This window comes from Oncorhynchus clarkii, chromosome 29 (assembly GCF_045791955.1).
Source record: "Oncorhynchus clarkii lewisi isolate Uvic-CL-2024 chromosome 29, UVic_Ocla_1.0, whole genome shotgun sequence".
In the NCBI taxonomy this organism is placed as follows: domain Eukaryota; kingdom Metazoa; phylum Chordata; class Actinopteri; order Salmoniformes; family Salmonidae; genus Oncorhynchus; species Oncorhynchus clarkii.
In genome coordinates this window covers 6,309,867-6,329,787 of record NC_092175.1, presented here as the reverse complement: position 1 = coordinate 6,329,787, position 19,921 = coordinate 6,309,867, and the positions used below count along the sequence as shown (strand labels likewise).

General features: G+C 43.5%; 3 protein-coding genes across 4 annotated transcripts; all 3 read right to left on the bottom strand.

The window, feature by feature from the left end:
* Nucleotides 1-2,827: 2,827 nt before the first annotated feature.
* Nucleotides 2,828-5,591, bottom strand: LOC139388475 (coagulation factor II (thrombin) receptor-like 1, tandem duplicate 2). The gene is made up of 2 exons (XM_071135159.1): nucleotides 5,310-5,591; nucleotides 2,828-4,832 (listed from the first exon to the last, which is right to left on the bottom strand). Exons 1-2 carry the CDS (start codon nucleotides 5,377-5,379, stop codon nucleotides 3,742-3,744), a joined length of 1,161 nt encoding a protein of 386 aa, XP_070991260.1. The 5' UTR covers nucleotides 5,380-5,591; the 3' UTR covers nucleotides 2,828-3,741.
* Nucleotides 5,592-8,647: 3,056 nt separating this feature from the next.
* LOC139388000 (proteinase-activated receptor 2-like) lies at nucleotides 8,648-12,635 on the bottom strand. Of its 2 annotated transcripts, none has more exons than XM_071134478.1 (2): nucleotides 12,154-12,635; nucleotides 8,648-10,190 (listed from the first exon to the last, which is right to left on the bottom strand). In XM_071134478.1, exons 1-2 carry the CDS (start codon nucleotides 12,227-12,229, stop codon nucleotides 9,112-9,114), a joined length of 1,155 nt encoding a protein of 384 aa, XP_070990579.1. In that variant the 5' UTR covers nucleotides 12,230-12,635; the 3' UTR covers nucleotides 8,648-9,111. The 2 variants fall into 2 exon arrangements, with proteins under 2 accessions (XP_070990579.1, XP_070990580.1); XM_071134479.1 differs by having other exon boundaries at nucleotides 8,843-10,185; nucleotides 12,154-12,634.
* Nucleotides 12,636-14,182: 1,547 nt separating this feature from the next.
* LOC139387999 (proteinase-activated receptor 1-like) lies at nucleotides 14,183-18,481 on the bottom strand. Its single transcript, XM_071134476.1, has 3 exons — nucleotides 18,215-18,481; nucleotides 16,584-17,477; nucleotides 14,183-16,369 (listed from the first exon to the last, which is right to left on the bottom strand). Exons 1-3 carry the CDS (start codon nucleotides 18,303-18,305, stop codon nucleotides 15,972-15,974), a joined length of 1,383 nt encoding a protein of 460 aa, XP_070990577.1. The 5' UTR covers nucleotides 18,306-18,481; the 3' UTR covers nucleotides 14,183-15,971.
* Between the last annotated feature and the right edge of the window lie 1,440 nt (nucleotides 18,482-19,921).

The following is a 19,921-nucleotide window of genomic DNA, read 5'->3' as shown; positions in this document are numbered from 1 at the left end:
CACCCTATTTCATTGTGGAGCTAGAGGAGTTAGAGCCCTGTCTATGTTGGTAGATAAGATGAGAGCACCCCTCCAGCTAGGATGGAGTCCGTCACTCCTCAGCAGACCAGGCTTGGTCCTGTTTGTGGGTGAATCCCAGAAGGAGGGCCAATTATCTACAAATTCTATCTTTTGGGAGGGGCAGAAAACAGTTTTCAACCAGCGATTGAGTTGTGAGACCAAAGACAATTACTCGATGCCGACATCTTCCTAGCTGGTTTACACGTTGAAGCTATGTTGCACTTGGTAAGAAGCATCAGAGCTGCATATTCTTCTGATGCAAATGAATTGACTTAGAAACTTTTAATAAGTGGACGTGGATGAAAGCTGTCACCTCTAAGGAGGGTATTCCTGTCCGATAGAGATCTGTAAGAGAGGGAGATTTTATCCTCCATAACCATCACATCAAGACAACTGTTTTGTGATAGGTCATAGTTAATGGCGAAACGAAGGTGTTCATTCCTAGTGTTTAGATAGGCATGGAATTCCAAAAGTTCTCCCTGGGTCCCTGTATAGAACACGAAAATGGCATCCAAATATCTCAGAATTAGGAGAATATTGGAGAGAAAAGGGTTAAGGTCTAGATTCAGCACGGCTTGTTTTTCAAAAATTCCTAGATATAGGTTAGCATAATTAGGAGCCATAGTGCTCCCCATCGCTGTCCCTTTCGTCTGGAGGAAGAAGTCTCCTCTGAAGAGAAACTAGTTGGAGGTTAGTACCAGTTCAGCCAAGTCCACAATACAGTTGGTGCTGGGAAGAGCATTAGGGGACGTTCAATGAGGTAGAACATGAGGGCCTCTAGGCCGCCCTGATGGGCGATGTTAGTATATAGACCGGTAACAAAAGTACACAGAATATAATTTTCAGCTATACGGTCCACAGATTTCAAAAGATGAATCAAATCAAGTCTCTAGTATACGTGGGGAGGGAGATGGCCCCAGGGTTTCACAAGATGGTCTATAAAAGGTGAGATATTGTCTGTCAGAGATCCGTTACTACTCACAATGGGCCTGCCTGGTATAGGTGGTGTCATGCTGTTGTGAATTTTGGAGAGAGCGTATATGACAGGTGTGGTTGGGCAGTCAACTTTCATATTCTGTCTTTGTCGTTTCCACTTCATTCCAAAAAACATGCAGACAATTTACCATGGATCAGAGACTTGAATTGATTCGTAGGGTCCTTAGAGAGTCTTTAGTCAAATTCATCATCACTGAGTTGTCTCAGAATGACCTTTTCATGGTCTGCTGCATTTTGTATCCCCACCGCACCTCCTTCGTCGGCAGGTTTGATAATGATACTGGTCATTTATGAGTTCCACAAGAGATTATTTCTCTGCTTTGGACATATTGTAGAATACCTTGTTTGTTTTTGGTAAAAATCTGCTTTTCCTCTTAAAGTGGGTCTTTTCCCTTGCCATGTCCTCATTCTGTCATTCAGCTTATCAATGGGAAAAACATTAGCACTATATCCTGTCTGGTTACTTTTATAGTGCAATGGATTAACATTGGCAGGTGCATAGGGAGAAACCCCATCACAAAAAAACTAGGTCAATCTCAAAAACGGTGGGAAAACTTTTAAACGTCTACAACTGTATCAAAGTCATTGGCCTGTGATGTTCAGACAAATGATAGTCCCTTACCTAGGGCAGATGCACATGTGGCAGTGGACAAGTTAATTACCGATTCTTGCACCGCGTATGTTGCGGGGACTTCGGGTGTTGCCGTCTTCCTACGTAGTCCTCTCCTGCATTTCCTTCGGGGATGCAGGGTGGGAGGGTGGACATGACAAGACGCTCCGGATTGGTCACTGGAGTCAGATGTGAGGGAGTTGGTTGATCGCCACACTAGCGGCCCTTTAGGATTACGGCTGGGCTGGTGTTCACCCTTCCAGCATGCTCGTGGGGGAAGTGCCAATTCTGTACCTTCTGCTCCTCGTAGTCCGCAATATCACGCAGCATTCTGACACACAGATCCCTAAAGAATTTAAGCTATGAAGAGTGTATATTGTAGTGTCTAGTTATACCAGGACAGATTAGGGTGTCTGTATAAACACAGAGCTAGGGAGTGAACTGGGTGGGCTGAACATGGTCATCTCCCTGGCTCCTTATACTTTCCAGTCAACTATTTAGTTTTATGCAAACTCTACAGTGCAAGACCGGTTTCCACAGCGCAACGTTGCACAGCTTACTCTATATTGAAATATTCTCCATCAAAATGCTCCTCTCTCTCTCTCAACACTCAGAAAATATATCTACCTATTAAGGGGAAGTGAGGAACCAGTAATCAGAGGTTGTTCCTGCCTGCTCTCAAGAGTCTCCTCGAGACCAGTTATCTGTGGGGGAAAAAAAAATAAAAAAAAATCACTGACACCATGGAAGCATGTCCCATCTCGCTCTGAAACCCTCCCCAGCCTAGACAACCTCTGAATGACTGAGACAGAAAGTATTTGTAATAGATGAGAACCTGAAAAATCCCTGTAGTTTCACAGTTGTGCTGATACATTGACCTTCATGGGGGGAGGCTGTTAACTGGTCCGCAGAAACATCTGTCCTGAAATAGTCAGACAAAGTCACCAGGACACATTTCACAAATTCCAACCTGTGAATGAAGAAGACCAGAATCACAGACAATGACTCGTTGTAAAGTCATTTTCCACCATGTGAGAGGAGTGAGTCAGTCTACCTACTTTCATGAGCACCAGGGCAATGGAATGTGGTAAGGATTACGCAACAGAGGCAAAGTTACACATTAAAAGAACAAGAACTATAGAAACCAGCTAACACCATAAGTTTAATGTAGGTCATACGTTTATTTAAGAAACTTAAAACAACTTTGAATGGCTTAAAACAATGGCACAAAAGTAAAAATGCACAGTGTTAATATGTCTGGCCTACAGCCTATATGATCTCACGGAGGCAAATACACAGTATAAAAGGCATAGAACACAGAAGACATGTAGATTATAGACTTAAAGCCAGTTTGGCCCCACCACTGCCCCTCTAAAATATGGGTACCTTACCACCATAGTACTCAATACTTTACACCTAACTGCATGACATTTGACATTTAACTTTAGCACAATGTAAAAGTCTCTAACTGGGGATTTCATTAGACATGGTGTTTCCCCATGTGCTAGGCAATAACATGTCCGATATGCATCGTTGTTTGACCTCTTGATCGTCACATTTAGACAATATCTAACTAGATATTTACATATTTCACATTTGCCCTCTAACGTCATTCATATGAAAATCACAAAAGGAGTAACAAGTCCAGGCTATATATGCATATATTCAGCCATTTTCACTAGTAGTCTGTAAGGTGACTCAGCGTTGGCCAAAGTCCTAACTTAAAACTTACTAAAACTCCTCCGGACACACTGTTAGACGGATAAGTAATATAGTTCCTCTTTTGGGTGGTTCGCTTACTGTGACGAGACCCATTTTCTCCTCTTCTGGACTCCATGTCCTGGTCCTGTGAGAAGTCAGGTTGTGCGTCTGTCCCACACAATAACACACCATCATGATCCCTTTCTTGTAAATTACTCTATTTCACAACAGTTACAGGAGAGACCCTTTTTAGGTCTCTACATTTTTACAAGGCGCGTACAGTCAGTTCCAGTGCATCACAGTCCACATTCATACAAGAGAGGAATCGTCTTTTCAACGACCCTCTGCCAGTGTCTGTCCCAAGTCATCCATTACTAGCAGGTACTGCTCTGTGTGTTCCCAGACTCAGACACGTAGGCCTTGCTCTTCCTGGAGTACTTCATGGAGCTGAAGGAGACCCTCATCCTCTCCACCGTCCTGCTGCTCCTACACAGCAGTGTGTTCTTCACATGGTCCCTGAAGTCCTCCGACACAAAGTAGTAGATAAAGGGATCCAGACAGCTGTTGAGGCTGGCCAGACACAGAGTGGTGATGTAGAAGCCGTAGCCGTTGTTGAGCACCCCGTCTTTGAGGAGGGAGTAGTGGACGACCAGCATGATGTTACTGGGGATGAAACACACCAGGAAGGTGACCAGCACGGTCACGATCAGCACCACGGCTTTCCGGCGGTTCTTCCCGGCGCTCCCGTCCGTCATGGCGTTCCCGAGAGCACTCAGGAGGAGGATGTAGGCCAGGATGATGACCAGCGAGGGGACCAGGAACACGATGCCGGCCATGAGGACGAAGTAGAAGTAGGGGAGCGCTACGTCAGGGAAGGGGTCCTCCAGATCATGGATGATGTTGACGTCATGGCAGGTGGTGATGTTCGGGTCCTTGAGCTTGGCCGTGTGGTTGTACAGGTACAGAGGGGTGGTGGTGAGCCAGATAAAGGCCCAGATAGAGACGGAGACAGCGACCGCCACTTTGTTGTTCTTCCTCTGCTGAGATAGAGGATGGGCCACACCCCAGTAGCGTTGCACACTCAGACAGGTGATGAAGAGGATGGAGCAGTACATGTTCCCGTAGAAGAAGCCCACCAGGACTTTACACAACCCCTCTCCATAGATCCAGTCGTTACCGTTGAGGTGGTAGGCGATCTTCAGGGGAGTCCAGATGACAAAGAGCAGGTCGGACAGAGCCAGGTTGGCCATGTAGATGGCGGAAGGGTGCTTCTTCTTGGTCCTGAACAGGAAGACCCAGATGGCCATGGCGTTGGTGGGGAGCCCCACAGCAAACACCACGATGTAGACGATGGGGAGAAACACCGTGGTCAGACTGCTCCGTAGCGTGTCTGCGGTCGCCTTGGACACTGTAACACGGTCGGCATCCTGAGGGTCAACCACCCCGATGAACCCTCGTCCTTTACCTTTTGATGAAGCACAGGAGAGAAACATCACTGACAAAGACCTATAATGTTGAACGGTTTTGGTGAGCCCCAACATACCATACGTTACTGTAAGAAAAAACAACATGGCTAAACAACATACACAAATCATTAAGTTACGCAATGATTTGAATGACAGAGATTCTATATTGTCAACAACAACAAAAAAATACTTAAACAAGGTCAAACATGATAAGGTAATAAGTCGATTTTCGCAGTCTTCTTAAGTTCTCAAATATATAGGGTCGTTCCATCTCTAGGCGAACCATACTAAATGGGTAAAAACAAACAATACAGATTCCTGGCACACGAGAAAACATTTGAAAAGAACTGATGATACTCTGAAAAAGGAGGTTAACCACAGGTTGGAACCGACGAGTACGCTAAGCTCAACACAAGGTCTTTACAGGTCTACTGAAAAAGGCATGAGATAGGTACTTTACAAAAGGTAAATCTTACCTTGAGACGGATTTGTTGCACACGCGCAACCGAGCAACAATAAGCAGGAAAGTATTCGAGAGGAGGCCATTCTCCGTGAACTTTGTACAGAATGAATGGTCTGTGTATCTAGTCCTACCGCGATCGAACTGGTTGTTAACTTTACTCCGATGTCCAATATACCTTTCTTTCGCTCTCTCTCTCTGCCCTAATCAGGACACACCCTAATAACCACCAGAGACTGACGGAATCAAACACCGTGCGCCCCCTCTCTGCACGCACGTCACATGGTTTCGAGTGTCTGTGAGTTTCCACCTGCCTCGAGCATAGTGCTTTTATTAGGAATCAGTAAACCAATAGGAAAGATTACAATGTATGAAACACCATATTTGTATACTGCTTACAAATCTATAGTCCTTCACTAAGCATACAAGTAGTTTCCTTTGGCGTTTACAACATCTCGAGTCTAAACAGGGAAGGTAATCACGTAGCTGAGTAGACCGATACTTTACACGGCTCTTACCTGTTTGGTCATATCTAAGGATCGCAGACTAATCGCAGTTTATTCAATGTAAATCTAATAGGGATGTATAGGGGAGACCGGGGATGGTTGTAACACTTGCAATTACTCCAAGCGGGAGCGAGGTAGAATCCTACTGTTCACATGCTGTTTAGTATTGAAGCCTCATGTGAAAAAGGAAGTCTCTGTGATGGCTTTGTGTTTTCGTGATGGCATATAAACTGCTTTGCAGTTCTGTTAACCAAACTTATATCAGGTTTATAACCAGTCTGTGTAGAGATATTTGATTCAAATTAGCAATGCTAAAGTTAACATTTAGCTAAAAAAATTAAGCTATCTAATGGCTGCAAGGGTCAGGGTTAGTTGTAACAACTTGTGAGAAAACGGAATGTTTTTGGTACATGTTTTATTTTACTTTCAGCATTCCTGGATAATGGAAAAGAAAGACAGACCTCTCCACACTTTGGACAAAGCGTCAAAAGCAGAGTGGGGGGGGGGAAGCCAATCAGGTCAGTTGCAAAATTGTAGAGCATATGTTACTGTACAGATTCTGCAAATATTACTCTTTTGATTTCAACCCAGTTGATCTACACCCCTTCTCAAAAGCAGGGCCCAAGAAAATTGCAACAAGGGGTAGGAAGAGGAGAAAAACTGTGACTTTTGATGGATACACCCGTCAAGCAGGCACTGGAAGAAGAGCATAAAAGGTCAAGCGCTCAGAAGGCACAAATTGTAATTGCCCTGCCTAAAAAAAACTGCTGGAAAGAAGCAAGCCAAGACAAACCACACTGAAACACATTTAAAAAACTGTCCTGCCTAAGAAAAAAGCCAAAACAAAGCAGATTGAACCAGAAAATTCAGATTCTTCCAATGAAGAACACTTCTGCATTTTGTGCACGAGTCCAAGGAGATCTGGGTGTTGCTGGGATATCAAATGATGGGCCCACCAAGCCTGTACTCCAGGACAGCCATACACACCACTGTCACAACTGGGACTCTTGATTAAGTGAACATGTCCAACATTGTCACACACAGCCACGCACGCAAACACACACGTTCAGGTGTTTCATTTAGTCTTGCTGTTTGGTTGAGAACCATTTAGGAGAGTGAAATAATGCATATTATGTAAACTTGGCAACGTTGCTCTCATGGTCTCAAACGCATTCAATAATTAGTTGCATGTCATGATATGCACTTTTTAATTCTGTTACAATTCACCCCATGGTCTGGTTTAGTTGTAACATTTCACTCCTTGTATTTAAGACACCATGGATTGGCAGTTTGATTTACATATATGACCACACCAATTTGTAAAGGACAGATGTAGGTTGTTTGTATCAAGTTCTGAATACACTACCATAAACAATCGCTGAGAAACAGTGAAGGGTTACAACCATCCCTGGTCTCCCTTACCCATTTCTATATAAATCAGAACTATGCTAATCTGGTATTGGGTCTCTTGGGCATTGCTGCATAAACAAAGTATTCACCATTTCATGTATGCCTGGACTATGTCACTTGAGGCAAATCTTTTTAGATGTGTAATTTTTCCACATTGAAGTAAACCCCTTCCACCCTTTCTTTATTCTGATTAAATAGGATTTGAGTCAACCAAGTTGAAGTGCCATTACTGCAACATATCTCAGTGTGTAGGCTAAAGTCATATCTCAGTCGGCTAAAGTCATATCTCAGTGTGTCGGCTAAAGTCATATCTCAGTGTGTCGGCTAAAGTCATATCTCAGTGTGTAGGCTAAAGTCATATCTCAGTGTGTCGGCTAAAGTCATATCTCAGTGTGTCGGCTAAAGTCATATCTCAGTGTGTAGGCTAAAGTCATATCTCAGTGTGTAGGCTAAAGTCATATCTCAGTGTGTAGGCTAAAGTCATATCTCAGTGTGTAGGCTAAAGTCATATCTCAGTGTGTCGGCTAAAGTCATATCTCAGTGTGTAGGCTAAAGTCATATCTCAGTGTGTAGGCTAAAGTCATATCTCAGTGTGTAGGCTAAAGTCATATCTCAGTGTGTCGGCTAAAGTCATATCTCAGTGTGTCGGCTAAAGTCATATCTCAGTGTGTAGGCTAAAGTCATATCTCAGTGTGTCGGCTAAAGTCATATCTCAGTGTGTAGGCTAAAGTCATATCTCAGTGTGTAGGCTAAAGTCATATCTCAGTGTGTAGGCTAAAGTCACTGACAAAACTATATATCTCAGTGTGTCGGCTAAAGTCATATCTCAGTGTGTCGTGCTAAAGTCATATCTCAGTGTGTAGGCTAAAGTCATATCTCAGTGTGTAGGCTAGCCATATCTCAGTGTGTAGGCAAAGTCATATCTCAGGATGTAGGGGTATGAGGGTTCTAAAGTCATATCTCAGTGTGTAGGCTAAAGTCATATCTCAGCAAATCATAAAAATAAAAAAAATCACAAAAGAAATGCACTGGACCTTTAAGTCCTTTATTAAACAGACCAATAGAGCTGTCTGCAACGCAGGCAACATATCTCAGTGTGTAGGCTAAAGTCATATCTCAGTGTGTAGGCCCCAGTGTGTAGGCTAAACTACTCCCATATCTCAGTGTGTAGGCTAAAATGTGTGTAGGCTAAAGTCATATCTCCCATATCTCAGTGTGTAGGCTAAAGTCATATCTCAGTGTGTAGGCTAAAGTCATATCTCAGTGTGTAGGCCCACTTCTCGCAGCTATGCTGTGCATTAAAGATAATGTGTGTAGGCTAAAGTCATATCTCAGAACTTCCCTAAAGTCATATCTCAGTGTGTAGGCTAAAGTTGTTCATGCAAGCAATCTCACCTCTGATGCTAAATGCCACTCGGCTGACTGAAAACCAAGGCCATAGAATTTAATTTTTTTATAAAAAAATAAAGACATGACATACTTCATCGCAACATGCAGAAAAAGAAAACGTATACACTATATATATATTTTTTAAAGAACAATAAATAAAACAATTTATACATGTCACCTGAGTCAATCAGATGTGCATTTACAAGGATGCACAGGTGCTACAAAGATCATCGATTCAAGCAATTTTGTCCTCTGCATAAAACCAACAAAATCTGCACAAAAAAAAAAAATAATGTATGAGGAGAGAGAAGGCAATGTAATAAGCACATCATATATGAAGTAGTCTGGGTTTGCATCTCCATTCAAAATGGCCTCGTCTCCATTGATACTGATGATAACAGATGTCAGGTGAAAGAAACATGGTAAATCGACACCAACCCGGTATTCCCTTTCACCCATCCAGTTCTTTGAAAAACATCAGTACAGCCAACTATCTCCACATGACAACCCCGCTTAACAGGAGCTGCTCTGTGTTTTCCCAGAGTCGGAAGTGTAGGTGCTACTCTTTTTGGAGTACTTCAGAGCGTTGAACGAGACCCTCATTCTCTCCACCGTCCTCTCACTGCGGCATCTCAGTGTGTTTTTCACATGCTGCCTGAACTCCTCTGAGATGAAGTAGTAAATGAAAGGATCCACGCAGCTGTTGAGGGCGGCCAGACACAGGGTAGAGATGTAGAAGCCGTAGCCGTTGTTCACGCCTCCGGCCAGCAGGAGGGAGTAGTGCACCAGCAGCATGATGTTACTGGGGGTGAAACAGACCAGGAACATGACCAACACCGTGATGATTAGCACCACCGCCTTGCGCCGATTCTTAGTGATGCTGGCATCTGTCATGGAGTTCCTCAGGGACTTGAGCATCAGAATGTAGGCCACCACGCACACCACGGTGGGAACTACAAATCCCAGGATTCCCATGGTCAGGAAGTAGCCTGCGGCCATGCTATTCTGGCTGGGTCGGGTGACGTCGTGGCATGTGATGATGTTGAGGTTGGTCACCATGACCGTCTGGTCATAGAGGTAGAGAGGGGTGGTCATCAGCCAGACCCCCACCCAGACTGCGACAGAGACGCCGATGGCTACCTCGTTGTTTCTCCTATTCTGGGAGAGTGGTTTGACGATGGCCCAGTAGCGCTGGACACTCAGACAGGTGATGAAGAGGATGGAGCAGTACATGTTCCCGTAGAAGAAGCCCACCAGGACTTTACACAACCCCTCACCATAGATCCAGTCGTTACCGTTGAAGTGGTAGGCGATCTTCAGGGGAGTCCAGATGACAAAGAGCAGGTCGGACAGAGCCAGGTTGGCCATGTAGATGGCGGCAGGGTGCTTCTTCTTGGTCCTGAACAGGAAGACCCAGATGGCCATGGCGTTGGTGGGGAGCCCCACAGCAAACACAACGATGTAGACGATGGGGAGGAACACCGTGGTCAGACGACTGTCCAGGACCATGTGGGCCGTCTGGGAGACCCACACTCCTTCCGGTGACTCGGTCCCCGTGAAGCCTCGGTTTATAACATCAGCATCGATCTGCTCTGAGAAAGAGAAGAGGAACAAGGCGAGTAGGAAAAGGGCTATTAAGGAATTCTGACAATGGGGTTAAAAAGTATGCCATTTGAATACAATAGACATGTGATTTAATTCTCCGTCAGGTTCATGCTTCAACTATTACTTGAAATTATATAGAGCCAACATAAAGACAAATTATATGAAGTCAACTAATAAGACTCCAGGTGGTCATTTCCTCTTAAATCTTGATTGTCAAGTCTGTCATTAGTATGTGGGATGACATTTTGGACACGTTCCTCTGCCCAGGTGTTGCTCACCCTTGCCAGCTCTTACAACGCCTGGATAAGTATTTTACATATCAGCTAACCACATACAGATGGCTATAATGTCAGTCGATGACGTGGCACGCAACCATTGGTTGACGCATGCAACGTCTGAGCAGGGGAATGCCGCCCCGCTCAAAATAACTGGGAAACTGGGAAATTTGGGCATCTTTCTAGAGCTCCGACTTGAAGATCACTGACGTCATGTTTGACCACGTTTTTTCCCCCCCAAGTTCCTAGTTGTCTTGAAAGCACCATGTGACCATACTAATTGATGAGGGACTTATTTTACACTGGACAAAGGCCAGTCATGTCATTGGGCGAAAGCAGGGAGGGAGGAGCGCCCTTCTCAAATTTAAAAAGTAGGATTCCAAGGCAGTTGTCAGAGCAAAAAATCCATCTGCTCCGACTACTGGGCACCCCGTTCATCACCATATTTGGTAGTGAGTGGAAACGCCAATCAGAAGTCACAGTTTTACATCCAGTGAAATATATCTCATTGTTCTGTGATACAACATCTCTTCACCATTCAATAAAATGTTAGAATTTTCTAGTTAGTTGTCATTGGGAAGGCAGAGAAAGCGTTCACTTTTGCATAGGGAAACAGAATCTTACAAATTAGGTTACTACGCCCTTCCTTAATTAGGCCCTAAGTCACTTTTGTTTGGAGCCGACTTCGCCGCTAGACAGAGCGTGTCTTATTCAACTAGTATTTTTGAAAGGGATAATTCAGCCATAGTTGTTCTGAAATGTTTATTGCTTTCGTTACATCTAGACATGTCATGTCGTAACGTACAGCACGCATAAAGCAAATATTTATGTCTTACATTCTCTCTCCACCTGGTGTAGCACTTCTCTCATCCTTTAAAAACAAGAAGTGGACAGTGACTGGTAAGGGGGATACCTAGTCATTTTTCAAAGCTGCCGTTTACATCTAAGATCAGGTTTTTAGGGCGGTGCTAAAGTGATTCAAATTCAACACAAACCTTCAAATAGGTATGTAATGACACATTATATAAACTCTTTATTGTGTTTTATTTGCATTTTAGAGGCGATAATGTGATAAGTTGGACAGATCAAGTGAAAAAAAAAAGCATTTTCCCACATGACATCTCCCCTTCTGACTATCACGCATTAGTTTTGCTTCCCCACCCGCCATTTTTAAAAAGACCCGACGGGACTCATTGCCTGATTGAATTATGCAGAAACGGGCAGCGTTTAGGTCATGTAATTGATTATGTTGGAAAGGTGAGAAATTGTGCTTTACAATGGTATTGACATTACAGTTCATCTGGAAGTATTACGTTTTTGGGGCGCTAAAATAAGGGCAACTGTACGGACCAAGGCGATGTTTAATATTACACACCTAGATTAATTTTTCATTTCGGTAGCCTGCCCTGACATGAAGTTTGTTCTACAGAAAGTATTTGACGCTGATGTATGCCATCAGGGGGGGGGTTTCAGCACAACACCGGTTCCAAAACGAATGCAATCAATGTCGTTCTTACAAACCTTAAGACAAGGAGTATTTCACAAACGTATTCATTTAGGAATCAGAGAGGGGATCCGACTCAATACTTTTACCATAAACACATTAAAGAATATCACAACGAACAAAAACACACACCAATGACTAGACGAGGGGAAAGGGCTAGCTAGCTCTTACCAGTTTCCTGAGACAGACAGTGCTCGGCACAGGCCAATAAAAATATCAGTTTCAAACAATGTGGATTAAAACTCATGTTAACTTCCACAAAAGGATCCAGCAGCAATCTATCTGTGATGTCTGAAGAGCGTTGAATGCCGACGGCGCGTTTGTTTGTGGATTCCTTCTGTCCGCACGACGTTAAAGTGAACTAAAGAGGAAGTACCACATCACATAACAGGTGGGAAGAAAAAAAAAACCTGTCTCCTCAGGCTGACTGGCTCTGGTAGGATCTCGCCCTCAGACACTGATCTAAGGTCAGTTTTGTGTTTTTACACAAAGGCTTCAAGTTGAGCGGATGGTCGGGGGCTGGAAAATAATTACAACTAATTTGTAGACTGCAAATTAACCAAGCCCAAACAGATTTGACTAAAACATCATTTCAAACCTTGCTGACGTTTGTAAAAGACCACGTCTCTCAATTGTGCGTGGAAATACTTGGTAACAGATTCTCAAATTAAAATAACTTTAGAGCTGATTTTCTGGTGTTTGTATAAACAAATATGTCCGACAATGAATATTTATTTTTTGCTCAGAAAACATGGGGGCCAAATAAAACCACCTGTGGGCCAAATTTGTCCAGCTGGCCACTAGTTGGGGAACCTTGGCATAAACTGATCCTAGAGCTGTGCGAAGGGGCAACGTCAATACCACCTGCATAGGCCTAAGGAAAATTACATCTCAGCACAGCACGGCAGTAGATTAGTAGGTAGGCTAGTAAATAGTGGGTTAACCTTCCAGTGGAAAAGAAAAGTGAATCAAGAATATTTCCTCAAGGTTAAATAATAAGAAATAGATTATCCTCTGCCATTTTCTTCTCCTTCTTTATGTTCCCAGTTGCAACACATAACAAAGGTTTATGAGATGAATGAGAGAGAGAGGGGTGTGTGTTGCATAAGGTTCAGTGTCCTCAGGGCAGGCTCAGTGGAAGTTCCAAAGGTTTGGTCTTTTTGTTTGACTTAGTCACTAGCATCTCTGTTTGGCCAATAAAATGTGTCCTTTAATGCAGAAGGCTAGTTGCTTGAGGACTCTCAGGTGCTTTTCTCCTGCTCTGTTTGTCTTTCTTCAGGTGGAAAGGAGGAATGGATAGGATAGGATTGGTGGTGACGGGGGATGGTATGTGAGGACAGAGAAGAGAACGGGAAGTAGCAATGTTATCTGACCTTTTGTCTTAAGATCATAATAGAAAAAAAAGTATTGTTTATTGTAGAACTCATTTGGTCAACTACCTGAAATTATCGACATGTTTGAGTGTGTGTATATGTGTGTGTGTGTGTACTACTCAATATTTCTCAATATTTCAGCAAATCGCAATGCGTCCATTATTTGAAATCCTTCCTCCTAATAAACTTTTTTAAAACTGAAAGGATGCTTTATTATAAATATTTACCATTGCTTTTTTGTAATGTCTTTATGGCACCTAAGACCATTAAAATTCAGTAATGTTTAATTGATTCAAACCAAATTTGTTCTATTAGCAAGCCGAGTACTTGTTTGAACTATATACTGAACAAAAATATGCATCATGCAACAATTTCAAAAATGTTACTGAGTTAAGGTTCTTATAAGGAAATCAGTCAATTGAAATAAATAAATTAGGTCCTAATCTATGGATTTCACATGAACGGGCAGGGGTGCAGCCGTGGGTAGGCATGGGAGGGCATAGGCCCACCCACTGGGGAGCCAGGCCCAGCCAATCAGAATGAGTTTTTCCCCCCAAAAAGGGCTTTATTACAGACAGAAATACTCCTCAGTTTCATCAGTTGTCCGGGTGGCTGGTCTCAGACAATCCCTCAGGTGAAGAAGCCGGATGTGGAGATCCTGGGCTGGTGTGATTACACGTGGTCTGTGGTTGTGAGATGACGTTGGAGGCGGCATATGGTAGAGAAATGAACATTCAATTATCTGGCAATAGCTCTGGTGGACATTCCTGCAGTCAGCACGCCAATTGCATGCTCCCTCAAAACATCTGACATCTGTGACAAAATGGAACATTTTAGAGTGGCCTTTTATTGTCCCCAGCACAAGGTGCACCTGTTTAATGATCATGCTGTTTAATCAGCTTCTTGATATGCCACACCTGGCAGATGGATGGATTATCTTGGCAAAGGAGAAATGCTCACTAACAGGGATTTGTGCACAACATTCTAAGGAAATAAGCTTTTTGTGCGTATGGAACATTTCTGGGATCTTATTTCAGCTCATGAAACTTGGGACCAAAACTACATGTTACGTTTATATTTTTGTGCAGTATAAGTAGCTACGAAGCACCACCCGCTGGATGTAATGTGAAATAAAATTGACTTGACGTAAGTATGATTTAGACCAATAGGGGGCCTCACAGCACTACTTATGCTACCTTAGCCCTCCTAGGCTGTGTATTAGAGTTGCCTCAAAGCTTTCCCATTTCTGCAAACACACTAAATATTCACACAATTAGAAATTTACTGCAATAATGAGTCTGAGCTAAAGTTATTGTAGCGATATAATATATAGTGCAATGGTATTTCTATGCAACACTGACAACATAGGCTAGTAAATATTTGTACATAGAAAAAATGGTAAATGTTAACAGAAACAGATCCTACACTACAGGCATGGACGTGAGCTCACTAAACCTGCGTATAAAAGCATTTCCTTGTATTGTCCACAGTGTTCTTTTAAGAAATGGTACAATACATGATTGAACAAAGACCCCTTTGTAATTCCCTTATCACAAACCATCAAACTTCCTAGACACTGCTTTGAGGACCATAAACCTACTTCAAGAATAGCAACTTCAACGGGAAATATATTTAAGATACAAATTTAAAGATGTTATACATTATCATACATTTTTATACATGGAAATGTTAATTTCTCTCTCACCCTAATGTACCTTCTTGGTGGTTGGGTTCAGGTCAGAAACAGCTTTGATCCATATCAATCAGACCAGCAGCTTCTTGCACTGGTTGGGCCAGTGTAGACCGTCCTTGTAAATAAGAATTTGTTCTTAACTGACTTGCCTAGTTAAATAAACGGTTAAAACAAATGTATCTTCTTCATATAGTTGGGCATAGCTAAACCAGGCCCAGGAGTCACAGGCTACAGATGAACGTCTGACTGAATTCAACGTACGAACCCAAATCCATTCCATCTCCTCAGAAAAAAACCTAGCTTGCTCCATGGCTATCTTTAAGACCATATATACACTGTCTGAAAAAGGGGAAATACACTGAGTGTACAAAACATTAAGAACCCCTGCTCTTTCCATGACATTGACTGACCAGGTGAAAGCTATGATCCCTTATTAATGTCACTTGTTAAATCCACTTCAATCAGTGTAGTTGAAGGGGAGGAGACAGGCAAAGCCTTGAGACAATTAAAAGATGTATGGTGTATGTGTGCCTTTCAGAGGAATGGGCAAGACAAACGATTGAAGTGCCTTTGAACAGTGTATGGTAGTAGGTGCCAGGCGCACCGGTTTGTGTTAGCAACTGCAATGCTGCTGGATTTGTTCATGCTCAACCGTTTCCTGTGTGTATCAAGAATGGTCCGCCACCCAAAGGACATCCAGCCAACTTGACACAACTGTGGGAAGCATTGGAGTCGACAACCTATGAATTAAGGCTGTTCTAAATGCAAGAGGGTGGGATTGCAACTCAATATTAGGAAGGTGTTCCCGAATGTTTGGTATACTCAGTGTACATACTAAATATATAATCTTCACTTCAGTCAATGAAATATATATTCTTCACTTTAGTAAATTAATCAGAAACAGCTCTCTGTGTCTCCATCCATCAGACCAGGAGTTTCTTGTACTGGCTGCTGAGGCTGGCCTGGAAGGCATCCACCTTACTTATCCTGGTGCTGGTGCTGGTGCTGGAAGAACCAGAGGATGAGGCCAGATTCTTTCCTCCCTCTGTGGCCGCCCGGCACCCCAGAGCCGCCGCAAGCTGCCTCTGGCACCGGGACGAGCCAAAGTAGTACACCAGGGGGTCCAGGCAGCAGCTTATGCTCCCCACACACAGAGACACCAGGTAGGCCACGTGAGTGGCGTCCGGCTCCCCCGCCACCCGCCCACCAATCTGGAGGTAGTGAGCCAGAAGGATGGCGTTGGTGGGCGTGAAACAGATCACAAACACCACCAGCACGATGACCACCATCACCACTGCCCGTGCCTTCTGCCTTGAACGACCTAGATCAAATTCCAATAGAAAATGTTGTTATCCTCTTATGGGGAAGGTTGTTGTGCAGAAGACATGGAAAAGAGAATCAATACAAATAGCCAACTTTTTAGACCAAAAACTTGGTCTGTGAAACCGCTCCTATTAGTAAAACTGCATGATGACAGTGGGTGGTCACTGTGCTGCATATAATTTGTGAAGTGCATAAGTCTGGTTTCTATTTACCTATGACGCCGTGTGGAGCCCTGTTGAGCACCTGCACCACCCGGGAGTAGCAGGTCACCGTGATGAACAGCGGCAGGAAGTAGAGGGTGCAGGAGAGAATGGGGAAGAAGAAGAGGTAGCGCCCCTCTAACAGCTTCAGGTCCTGGATGTCATGGCAGGTGGTTATGCCCAGTGGGTCGTAGTAGACCGTCTGCTGTGAGAGGACCAGGGGCAGCGAGCCGCCCACAGCCAGGACCCACATGGAGCTGCAGGCCAGGGCTGCGTTACGTGGACTCCTCCAGGCCAGGGAGTTGATGGGGTAGGCCACGGCCAGCAGGCGGTCCACGCTGATACAGGTCATAAGGAGGACGGAGGAGTACATGTTGCAGTAGAAGGCGGCGGTGACCAGGCGGCACATCCCCTCGCCGAAGCCCCAGTCGTTGCCACTGTAGTGGTAGGCGATCTTGAAGGGCAGCAATAGGGCGAACAGGAGGTCAGCGGCCGCCAGGTTCAGCATGTAGATCACAGCCGGCTTCATGGGACGGATCTGTCGGGCAAAGGTCACCATGGCGACAGTGTTGAGGGGCACGCTGATGAGGAAGACGACGGTGTAAAGCGTCGGGATGAAGATGGTGGACAGACGGCCTGTCAGGAAGTCGTTGGCCGTAACAGAGATAGCGTAAGACCAGACTCCTGTAACATTCCTGACCAAGCCCAGTTCCACCTGTCCCAGTCTGGACCCGTTAATAAACCCAACTCTCTGTCCCGGTGCGGATCCATGGTTGAGTCTGCCTCCGGGCCCATTTCTGTCTTCGTTTGGGTAGTAGTCCAGCAGGTCCAGATCTATAGGCTCGTCTGTGACCAGGGGCCATTCCGTGACTAATCGCCTGGCAAAGGTCCTAACGATGGCGCTGCCTGAGCAGAAAAACAACATAGAGACGTGAGTCAGCCACACATGAGGATAGGTGTGGAGCACTGCACTCTACATACTCTACATACATACAGTCATAGAACTCAGTGGCGTGGAGAGCCTCAAACAGACTGTTTGGCTTTCTTTATAGGATCTCCTTGAAATGGGATGAGGCATGTCTTGATATGAGGGGATACAATGTTAATAAAATGGCCAACTACTTAAATGTGTTCAAAAATAACACTTTTGTGGTCCCGACCATGGCAATTCATTTCAAGCTGTTTTGATCCATCACAGCCTATGGATGAAAAGTATATCAGTAAAGTACACAATGTGTGAGAGAATGAATTTAATCCTTTCTTTTTGGTTACAATAGTCTATAGGCCTATTCAAAATATACCATGACTTGGTCATTTATATTTAGGAATATGTATGCCTGACTGTCTATAAATGTTTGGAGACGATTTACAACAACAAAAAACGTGCATGGATTTGTTGGCTACATCTAAGCCTATGTTGTGATAATTCAGTGCATAAAAATGAAGTCACCTTCCACACCGACCTGTTATAGCCTAGAAGAATGAGTGAACATTTGGAAAATAATATGTGTGGCTATATTCAGTATCAAGAGGGTCTACAAAGTGTCGCCTACACGTTGTTTGTATGAAATACTTTTAAGTAAAAGTGACACACTTTATGAGGAAACAAACATTTCATCACACATAAGGGGAATTCTACTCACCGTTATAAACCGCGGACGAAGCCGCATGCACGGCTGCCAGGATAAGAACAGTTTTATACAACATCCTTCCAGAACTGCAATTAAGTCCCATAAAGATGAACAGGTTTACTAATAAAGCCTACAACGCTTCTGCTAGATCTGGAAACGTTTTTTAATCTATTTGTTTCGTCTGTCTCCTCACTGTTGCTGTACTAAACTGTACTAAACTGTCGCTTTCAGATAGTTCATAGTCGCCTGTCCCACCATGACGCATATTATAGCTTTTTTGTCAGCAGGACGCGCGTTCATTTCTTCTGATGTCATCAGTTGGGATCAATGATCGGAACGGAATAATAATGCAGCTGCATGTCAAACATTTCACGTTGGTCGATATTTAATGTTAAATGACATTTTTGACTGAATGGAGATCGATGCTGTTTTCTTGTTATGATAATTGTTATTAAATAGACCTATGGATTTTTGGAAAACAAAAGTTACTTTTTTGACACTGATAGTCCCAGTTATTTCTTCCTAGACCCACAACATAAAGTTTGACGAGAGCAGACAAGAACATTTTTCAACAACTTAATTAATTTCAAACACTGATGGCTATTTTGTCAGTTTGATATGTTTTAGTTCAGTATGTATGTGCTTGTTTTTGATAATATAAAGCTGCAGGGGCTGAACTTTGGATTTAGAAGTCTGGGGACATACAGTACCAGTCAAAAGTTTGGACACACCTACTGTGGGGTATTTTTTATTTTGACTATTTTCTACATTGTAGAATAATAATGAAGACATCAAAACTATGAAATAACACATGTGGAATCATCTAGTAACCGAAAAAGTGTTAAACAAATCAAAATATATTTTATATTCTTAAAAGTAGCCACCCTTTGCCTTGATGACAGCTTTGCATTCTCTCAACCAGCTTCATGAGGTAGTCACCTGGAATGCTTTTCCAACAGTCTTGAATGATTTCCCACATATGCGGAGCACTTGTTGGCTGCTTTTCCTTCACTCTGCGGTCCAACTCATCCCAAACCATCTCTATTGGGTTGAGGTCGGGTGATTGTAGAGGCCAGGTCATCTGATGCAGCACCCCATCACTCTTCTTCTTGGTCAAATAGCCCTTACACAGCCTGGAGGTGTGTTTTGAAAAACAAATGATAGTCCCACTAAGCGCAAACCAGATGGGATGGCGTATTTCTGCAGAATGCTGTGGAAGCCATCTATTCACCTACTCTGCATCTCACAAAGACATGCTGGTTGGAACCAAAAATCAAAAATTTGGACTCATCAGACCAAAGGACAGATTTCCACCGTTCTACTGTCCATTGCTCTTGTTTCCTGGCCCAAGCAAGTCTCTTCTTATTATTGGTGTCCTTTAGTAGTGGTTTCTTTACAGCGATTTAACCACGAAGGCCTGATTCACGCAGTCTCCTCTGAAAAGTTGATGTTGAGATGTGTCTGTTACTTGAACTCTGCGATCTGAGGTGCAGTTAATTTCTGAGGCTGGTATCTCTAATGCACTTATCCTCTGCAGCAGAGGTAACTCTGCGTCTTCCTTTCCTGTGGTAGTCCTCATGAGAGCCAGTTTCATTATAGCACTTGATGTTTTTTTCGACTCCACTTAAAGAAACTTGAAAAGTTCTTAAAATTTTCCGGATTGACTGACCTTCATGTCTTAAAGTAATGATGGACTGTTGTTTCTCTTTGCTTATTTGA